This window comes from Myiozetetes cayanensis, unplaced genomic scaffold (assembly GCF_022539395.1).
Source record: "Myiozetetes cayanensis isolate MyiCay16 unplaced genomic scaffold, myiCay2020 scf6-25, whole genome shotgun sequence".
NCBI classification, from domain to species: domain Eukaryota; kingdom Metazoa; phylum Chordata; class Aves; order Passeriformes; family Tyrannidae; genus Myiozetetes; species Myiozetetes cayanensis.
Genome location: NW_026087853.1, coordinates 33613530 through 33623369, shown reverse-complemented (window position 1 = coordinate 33623369; position 9840 = coordinate 33613530). Strand labels below are relative to the sequence as shown.

Here is a 9840-nt window from a genome sequence, read left to right as displayed (position 1 = left end):
TCTCTTTAACCAATATCCTGTACCACCACCTTTGATCTTTTTTCTAGAATGACTGGAATGCAGCTAAGATGCAGCTGCAGAATATGATACTCAGCTTGACTGAGAAGGAGACCCTGAACGCTAATCAACTGGCAGTGTGAGAGTGCTGGAAAAGTGTACCTTAGCAGCTAGGGAACATGTTTAGGAGCAAGTGCTGGAGCTCTTGTCTCCTGTTCTGTGGATTGCCTTCATCCTCACTGGTCTCTCTGAGACTGCAACAGGAGTGAAGAACCCCAGTGCCCTGGCTGGGGTAGTTTTGGGCATGTTCAGCAGCAGGATAAATACTGCCCTGGTCCAAGAGGGAGGCAGCTTAGACACCTTCAGGATTATGCAGCATCTGGCTTTTTGGATCCCATCTTATGATGTCAGTTTCTATCTTTTCTACAAGTGTGGCATTGCACCTCACTTCAGTTCTCTTTGGTCCTGATTGTACAGCAGATATACTGTTTGGCTGAAGTCTGGTCACTTTGCTTCCCCATACCTCTGTGACATGGGGTTAATGATGCATCTTTTCTCTTGCTGTTTACCTGTCACATCTCTTAAATTACCACCTTTCATTGATTAACTGTACTCGCCTCCTATGTGTTCATATAGGGTCCAATACAAGTGTCCCTGCCCTGCAACTTCTGAATATTATTATAATACAATGCAAATAAATAATTGGAAGATGTTGCTGGTGGAAGAACCCTCTGAAACAAAGCCTGCTTTACTCCTCAGGTATACAACACAAATTCCTATTACTGTGTTCTGTCCCTTTTAACTGCATCCATTGACTGGTTTTGATCCATGATTGATTGTGCTGTGAATTTTTAATAGCAATAATAACAACAACTACTTGCCTAATCCTTAGCATAAGAATGAGCAGGAATGTTCAGCTTTTTCATCTCAGTTTCCAGGTTGAAAGTCTCTATGTACATTGCTTGCCTCTCAGTTGACAGTGTTGCTTTATGTAAACAGAGGGGGTGGTCCTGTACTCCCCTGGGGCCTCTCTATGGCCCAAGAGCACCATTCAGCCCAGCCTGGGGTCAAAAGTCCCTGTCCTGGTGACGTAGGTAGGATGCTGGTCTCTGGCTCTGCCTGGCTGATGTCTGGGCATGACCTTAGACCTGCCTTATCATTATGAACTTGCCTGGTGATCTGGACTCTTGGCTGAATGTGTGTGACTATCTCCAGGCCTGCCCTGCATGCCTTGCTCATGGGCTGTAGGCCAGAGCCCTGGACACTGAAGTCCCTGCCCTGCCAGCCATGCTAGGAGCTGTCAGCCTTTATTGCTTCCTGACAAACGGCTTAATAGTAGAAAGTTGCAAAGTGTTGGTGCAATGAGAAGGGAGACAAAATGCAAAATCAGGATTCACTCAATGAGGAATTCCATGTAAATGTCCATTATTCTCCCATCTACCAACACATGCCTAGCTTTCAGCTACAAATCCTCAGAATCCTGGATGAAATATTTTAAATTATTGAGGTCGTCCAATTTGGCTGTTGTTCTTTCTCTTTTTGGTGCAATACAAAGTTAAATATTTTATGTGTTGCCTTACATAGGGCAAAGCACATTACTGGCATCCTGTGTTGATTTTCTTTCCCCATTTTTTCCCATAGCTCACACTCAAGTCAACTCCTTGATATATGCAAGTGTCTTGGATAGAAGTGAGATAAAATTCTTTCAATCAAAATACCTCCTCTCACATTCTTGGAATGAGGCTACAAAGCTCCAGCACCTGTCCAGGTGATGATTTATTGCTGTAGATGGAAGAAGGACACTGCAACTCCCTTTACATTCTCGAATACCCTCCACCATTCTCAAAGACCTGAAAAAATACTGTGCCTAGTTTTTAAAAGGTGATTTTATACCTCTTTTAAAAAGGATAGTTTTGACTAATATACTCAGAATGGGATAATAATGACAACTTGACATGGGTAGAAGCACTTAATACAATTCAAAACTACAAGCTGTCAAGAAAATACAATGGACACCAAGGGGTGGTGTACCTAATGTGGAGACACGACCATTTAGTGTCTTGAAGTTTAAACTGGGTGGCCCCACTGTGAAATGTGCTTGAAGGTCCCATTGTCTGCTGGGTGGCTACTGAGGTTCTGAAAGGGCAGAAGGGTGAATTAAGGAAACGTGTTTATTTAAACTAGAATTCCTGAATAGCAACACCGGTAGATAAACTTGAACATAGACCACCACCTTTAATCTAGCCATTGTTTCTCTCTTGCACTGCTGTTCTTTTGTTCTTGCCCTCAGTGGAATGTCACAGCTCTGTTTACAGTGCCTTGATGCCACTTTTGTGACTGGGACCTGGAGGAGGTGGCTGAAGTTCTCAGCTACTGACTGCCTTGGTTAATGTAGCAGGTAATTCCTGAAGGTTGTATCTGATTCTTGTTTTTTTAGTCCATGTTGGGTGGTAGCACTATTTTCCTTTTAACCCTTTTCACCTCTTTCTTAATCAAAGAACTCATGTAAGATCACACTGTCTCCTTTAGACACTGGTCCTTGAAGATGCACACATACTTATGCCATGAATAGTAAGTGGGGATGACCACAATTAAGCTCAAATACATGAATCCCTTTTAAGGGAGTGCTAAGAATGTGGAGAATCTGAGAAAATTCAGGCTTGCAACAGGCTGCTTAACTGTGAATGAAGGTCTTGTCTAGCTTTAGGGATGTGTATGGAAAAAATGTATGTGTCTGCTATGTCCTAAAAGAAGTGGTTAAAAGAAGTCAAAACAGAACCCAAAGTGCTTGTTCCAGCTGCTTTAATCAGTAGTAAGAAGAATCTCCCTTTTCCTCTGTATTTGCAATTAATTTAAATGTTTTTATAGGGCAAGATATGGACTCTGGTGCCTGTAGGCAGTGTGGCAATCTGCAGGATTGTACTTATGCACCTGAAATAGAGCAGCTCACTTTCTTGACTGGTATCAGCCTGAGCTGTTGATGAAACACTTCAACACAGCCCAAAGCAAACCAAGCCTTGTGAAGAGTTTATGTGACTGTTAAACATCTCATATTAATGAGCTTTTGTATTCAGACTGATCCCTTCTATCTGGAGTTAGAATAAGTCACCTAGAATAGAATGGGGTAAAAAAGGAACTTTCAAGGGATCACTGAAACACTGATGAGGCTAAGTCACCATGTGGAACAACTTCTTTCTGTGAAGGAGAAGAAAAGGGAGCCTGGAGCAATGACGTTTGTAATGTAGCTCTCCCAGTTGTTTCAAGTTAGAAGGAGTGAATCCAGATCTTAATGTGCAAGTGACATTTACTGTCTCTCCTACAGCAAAAGTCCTTAAATAACAAATGTCTACAGGCAAAACATCTAAGCTTGTGGCTGCCTGTCATCTTTCCCAAATCCTAAGTATTTATAGATGTCTGTCTCTGGCAGGTGTATCTGGTTTAAGTCTCTAATTTGTTTTAGTGAACTCTGGGCACAGGAGTCATTGGAGTTAATTTAGCAAGTAAGCATGTGGACAAGTGTGGAAAGAGCTTGTAATGCTGCTTTTCCGGTTACATTGGTTGGTCTAGTATCAACTCTTCACTCTCCTTTCAAGTCTCCTTAAAATGTCACCATCACCAGAGCAGGACACATACAAAAGTGACAATCTCAGGGTATCTGTGACAGTTTAGTAGGAACCCTCTGGGATTCAGTAGGAGGTTTGTCTTACAAGTTATGGCATGAGTGATTGCAGAGGGAGCTTTTCATTGCTCCATAGCCTTTAAAATGAAATGGGGGCTCAGTCTGTCCTCTGAGGAATATCTGGACTCTGAGATGGTAGGGAGGAGGAAGCACCTTTTCTCATCTGCACAAACAGTTCATTCAGCCCCAGCCTGCTGAGACAGATGGTTAATGGCACCCAACAGTTTGAGTTGGTGGGCTGGAGAACTGTGGGGGGAGGGAAGTCAGGCTGCTAGTTAAGCCCCTGTTCCATGTGTGTGGAATTGCCTTAGCCCACCCATGGAATTACTAGTCCAGATGAAATGACTGTGCTAGTGTCCCTGCCAAATTATTGCATACCTTCATGCCCAGGCCTGAGCTGTGGCTTTGCTCTTTCAAAATGCAAATCCATACAGTTAGGGAAAGTAGTTCTGGTTCTCCTTTGGCACTGCCCGGAAGAAAAGTTTTATGTCTGACTCTGTTGGGCTGGCACTCAACTATGCAGGACATGGATTCACTTCCCTTTCATGCTGCCTGCCTTCACAAGAAATCCTCCTGCATGCCATATAACAAGTCTTTTACAAGACTGCAGCTCTGTGGTTTTGTCCTTCCGGTCCTGACAAAGGAAGGTGAGCACTTCTGCGGGACGGGATGCAGCTGAAGACAGAGCTGAGGCATGCTGGGCTTTGCTGATGTAACGGGCTTCCTGCAATTTTCATTCAGATCTGGTTGGCTGGGAGCTGGCAGAGAGCCTCAGCCTCAGATACGCCTTCAACTCAGATGAGGTCATCCCTGCCTTTTTTTTTTCTCCCCCTCATTTCAGAAGTCTGTGGTGTATGAACATGTAAGGTCAGAATGCTAATTGCCACACCACTGCAAATCTCTGGATGCAGAAACCCTCTTTCTGCCTCTCAGCTGCACCCTCTCCCAGCACCATCTCAAACCCTGCTCTCCCTTTAAAGAGAGAGGAGGAGCAAACTGAAGATGAATTTACCGCAGTGCATTTTATAATTGATTCTCGCATCCAGGACAGAGGGGAGTGTTTACTGGCAAGACATTGCAGAGCTGCCCGGTTCTAGCACGAGTGTAAAGTGGCTCCAGGACGGAAGAAACTCCAGACCTTGCTGCTGCCAGAAGTGAAACTACTCGCCCTGCCCAGTCGTTTCGTCCCTTCCCCGCCCTCCCACCGTGTGCCATGCAGCGATGCATCCAGCCAGCAGAGGACGGGGTAGGTCCCCTCGGCTGTCAGTCAGTAGAGGCTGCCCGGCTCGGGACGAGCTGATCGTGAAATAAGGACTGGCCCTGTGGAGAGCAGAGCACACAGAGCTGGGGTACCCAGCCCTGGCCTCGCACCCCGCCTGGAAGCATCGCCCGCTCGGCATCTTCCTTCCTCCAGCCTCAGCGCCGGGTAATCCCGCGTCATCTCCCGCGGAGAACTGCCTACTAACTTCGGCGCCGACGCCAGGTCTGCCTGCACGCCGTGGGCAGGATGGGGGTTGCGGCATCCCCCCTGTGCCCCGGGGGCAGCCAGCCCCCTCCTCTGCCCCCTCCCACCGCCAAGCCCCGCGCTGGAGCCCTTTTGGCACAGCCTCTTCACCATGTCCTGCCGGCGGCGGAGAGACCGCAACGGAGAGTCTGATTAGGGATCAACCTCAGCACCGCGGACAGATCCCGGCTCTGGACGGACCTATTCCAGTAACGCGGACAGATTCCGGCTCCGGGAGGATCGACCCCAGCACCACGGACAGATCCCGTCTCGGACGGACCGATCCCAGCACCGCGGACAGATCCCGGCGTGGCTCCGGGCTCCGCCGGCGGGAGGAGGGACCTCGGCCCCGCTCCGTGCCTTGGAGCCCCGGGCTATTGCGTCGTGCTGGCAGCCCGCTGCAGTAGCAGCCCGCCGCTCTGCCGAGAAATCCCCCCGCACACGCTGCCCCCCGCCTTGCTCACGGTGCCAGAAGAGGGCTTATATTTGGGCTCAATCTGTCTTCTTTGGATCGGGATTTACAAGCTTGGACGGTGCCTGGTTACAGTGGTGTATGAGTCTACAGACCCCCAGGTGCGCTACAGAGTTAGAAACCCTGGATCTGTCACGCCGTGGAGGGCTAAAATAAACCCTATGCAACCAGCAAACCCAACCCTACCCTTACTGCCTCCCTGCAACCAACTTTACTCACACACACCAGTGAGAATTCTCTCCTTTCCTCATCCCTCCACACTCCTTCCTTCTGCACGACTGTAGGATGAGGCATTTCCCTCTATCTGCCTCAGGGTAGAAGCATACCCTTGGGGAATCAACACACATCTGGCAGGGACTGAAAGGTTTTAATCCAGCCTCTGCTGCAGTCAACAATGGCAAATGAACCAGTGATTCTGAATGTTTATGACATGGTGAGTATGAAACTGTACTGATTGAGGGGACAGTGGGGCTAGGTGGGTGTTCATGCTTGGAGGCAGGCATTGTACAAAAAGTAGCCAAGCACAGATCCCCAGAGAGGCTGATTCCCTGCCCCACCTTCCCCTCCCCTGGCCCAAACTCCTCATCCAAGCATATTGTATCGGAGATGATGCTGACCCCAGTTTTTCTGGTTGTTTTAAATGTTTAGCATATTGGGCCAGATTACAGGTATTATGCCCAATTTTCTGCAGGATCTTTCAGGAGCAGCACTGGGTGAGGAGAGGACTTTTTAATTTCCAGTGTCCCAGTTTAGGAAGGAAATGTGATCACCTCTGTCTTTGCTGGAGATAATTGTTCTGTAATTTTGAGTGAGCAAGCACTACCAGGCTGTGGGGAAGGGGCCAGGATTTCATCTAGGGAGGAGAAACAGCTGTAGAATTGCAGTAAGGACATAGTTTCTAGGCTAATAATCTGGATCAGTCCATCACATGTGTGAGAATGTAGTTAATAATTTTCTCTGAAGGTTAATTGCAACAACGGGACTAAGAAATTGTCTTGTGAAGTTTCAGCACAGAGAGGAACACAGGCGCATGCTGCTGGGCAATATTTCCTGAAAGTTCACAGGGTAGCAAGTTGTTTTCCTTGGCCTTTTCTTGCAAGGGGGAATGTAAGTGGGTGTTATCTGTGCTAACAAATCAGAAGGTCCAAATCTTGGCACAGGCCTCCAAAGAGAAGCTTGGCACAACCTATTTGCTTGCTGGTCTGACAGAAGTTCAGGAGAGGTATGTTCAGATGAAGAGCATTTTGATCATCATATACTTTATCTTTGTTTTTTGTTTACAAACTAATCATTAAAAAAAAAAAGAGAGAAAAAAAGTAGTTTTCAGACCTTCCACAAATTTAGAGAACTTTTCTGGGGAAAATACAGCCTTATAATGCCCAGGTGCTGACTGAGCTCTAAATATCCTGCTCTAGACCTTTAAGATTACAGCATATATTTGCTTTTTATCATCAGGTGTGACAGCTTTTATCAGGAAGCCCACAAAATAGTGTGGGTTTCCCTGTAGGGGGGATAGACACCAAAGAGATTAGGAGTGGGTTGCTGTAAAAGTCAAACCTCTTCTTATCACAAAGATTAAGGGATCTTTTGAGGACTAAAACAGGTGGGTTGTTTTCTGAGGGAAGAGTGAGTGCTAAGGCCTGTTCAGGTAGGACTGTGTCTGCTCTGATGGACAGTCCAAAGAGCACAAGTACAGTGGACTGAAGCCACCTCTTTCAGTGCTACTATTGGTAAAATTGAGCAAGCTGGCGTAAAATCCTTCCCCAGACTTTGGTCTTGAGTGTTTAAAGATCAGTTGCTTGGCAGCCTGAACTGTGACCTCCTCCAAGCTGTTCTTCAACCAACAGGTCTGGTAACCGAAGTAAGTGGTAGCTAGTGAGTGATAACAGGAGACTGGCATTGCAAATGCACACACAAAAGTTTATCATTAATACTTTGAGGAAAATAAAGGAGTTGTGTTGTCCTTTTATAATATCCCCTCTCTTCCTTGCGATTTTTTAGTTTGTTCTGCAACAAACAATGGTCTGAACTTTCCTCTCTCAGCCAAGGTTAATCCATCCCAAATCAGTGCATATTTCACCACTGAAGTAGATCCAAATACTGGATGGATATAATCTTTACCTTTTTATGTTTGATTGAAGCCCAAAGGAATTATGGAAGAAAGGGCTTGCTGTTCATGGTAACTGTGTTCCGAGATGGAACACAGTGAACTGAATTGCAGTCATTTTAATTCAGACTAAGTACTTTTTGCTGCTTAGTGAACCATGAAAGCCTTCATGTGTGAGTACTAACTCCATGAGTTAACCAGTCTGTACACAGAAACTGTTCTATTTTCATATAGACTACCTGGTTTGACTACCATTGAGTCACCTGTAGCTTATGTCCTACATTATGACTGTCGAGGCAACATGCTTTTCCATTGCTGCTATGATTTTAACACCATGAAGTCTGGAATGTAGCCATACAAAATCTACACTTTATTACACTGTGGTGGGGAATCATGGGGGAACTGGGAAATGAGCACATTTGCTTGAATAACTTTTGGAAAATTGGCTTCAGTGGAAAAAACCCACCACCAACAAAAAAGACAGCTGGGGACAACAATTAACTGGATGTAAAGCTCTGCTTTCCTGACAAAGAACATGACCTGAGTATGGCATCTGGAAGCACTTACACTGCAGGAAAACTTATCCTTAGGGCAGAAGTTCAATTATGGGCTTTGTGCAGCTATGAAATACCCACTCTATGTAGTCTTGTGTATTCAAAGATTATAGCCATTTATCCTTTTACCCATTGGATATGTACCAGGCTTCTTTAGGAAAAAAAGTGCTGCTATTTAATGAGATGTTTTGCACAAAGAGCTGAAGCAGGTAGATCTATTTGTAAACTTATTTTCTTCAGCATAAAATAATGGAGCAAAAATCACTGGGTATTCCTAGTGTTCAGAATATTCTCATCAAAAGCAAATTTTCCTCACCCTCAGCACACTGTTCTATCCCTTGCCAAAGACCTTGTACAAGCTTGCATGGACTTGTGCACTTGCAAAACAGACAGGGCAGGAGAACTTTGCTGATAAACTAGGACATTTTAAAGACTAGATATGCAGGATATTGAACTCTTGAGTTAACGTGTAAGTGTGAATACAGAATATGGATTGATCATGGATGTATCTCTTTCCCAGCCTGAATCTCAGTCCAGCTCTTGCATGCACTCTAAACCATCCTCTGGTTGGAGGCCTGCAAGAAATAACTGGATCTATAAAATCTGTGGCAGAATTTGCTCTGATAAGTCAGTTATCACTTTTATTTCAGAAGGACAAATCAAATTCCCTTTCATAACTTGTAATTCTCTTCCCTCTGGTCTGCATCAACAAACTGTTTTTCATGGAACAGATCTTAGAATACAGGGTTGACTTTCTTTAGTCAGGGTATCATCCTATTTCCTTATCACTTTAAGTCTTTGTGGCTTACTTTGGAATAGTTGGCTTAATCACTGTACATTAATAAATGTTGCCTATTTAAATCAGGCAGAAGAGTAACTGCAATTATTGCCTGGGATTTAATCTTTAACAAGCAAGCTAAACACATTCCACTAAAAATAGTTTGCTTGGCAGAGATTCAAGTTGGGGACTCTCATAATATTTTCAGCTTATTGCATAGCACATTTATGCTATTGTATTAAAAGCAAAGATATTCATATCACTATTGTCCCTCTTTTATTACAGCTAAAGTTGTCCTGAATTTCCACTGTCTTTGCAGCTGATAATATATAAAACTGTCATTTTGATCTACTGGCTTTTTTTTTTTTGCTTACTTTTTCTGCTGGGGAAAATGAGCCCCTGAGATGTGCTATAGATGAGAATGAGAGCCCTGGTCAGCACAGAGCTAGGAAGCAATGATGTAGGGTCTATTTGAAAGAGGGGTGTGTATCTCTTTCTCAGCCTTGTCCCACTGTTATTCCATTGATTCTATTGACATTACATGTCATCCTATCTGGAGTTAATGAGAGGAAAATAAGATTCAGGTCACTGTAGTTGGACCGACTCTGAGATTTTCCCCTGTGACTTCAATTTCAGAAAGGTAACAAAAATGTAAATATTTATAATGGTCCTCCCACGTTCTTTCAGCTCTTTATATAATTTATATCATTTGCCAGCTAAATGGCCAAAGGCGGATGGTGATGGCAAAG

General features: G+C 44.7%; 1 protein-coding gene across 1 annotated transcript in view; it reads left to right on the top strand.

The window, feature by feature from the left end:
- Positions 1–532: 532 nt before the first annotated feature.
- Positions 533–9840, top strand: part of LOC126651271 (deubiquitinase DESI2-like) — a 62420-nt gene continuing 53112 nt past the window's right edge. Inside the window, exons 1-4 of the mRNA XM_050336993.1 lie at positions 533–756; positions 1639–1878; positions 2288–2395; positions 4723–6085. Coding sequence (XP_050192950.1) covers positions 6047–6085 — 39 coding nt within the window. The 5' untranslated portion in view covers positions 533–756; positions 1639–1878; positions 2288–2395; positions 4723–6046. The remainder of the gene's footprint in view (positions 757–1638; positions 1879–2287; positions 2396–4722; positions 6086–9840) is intronic.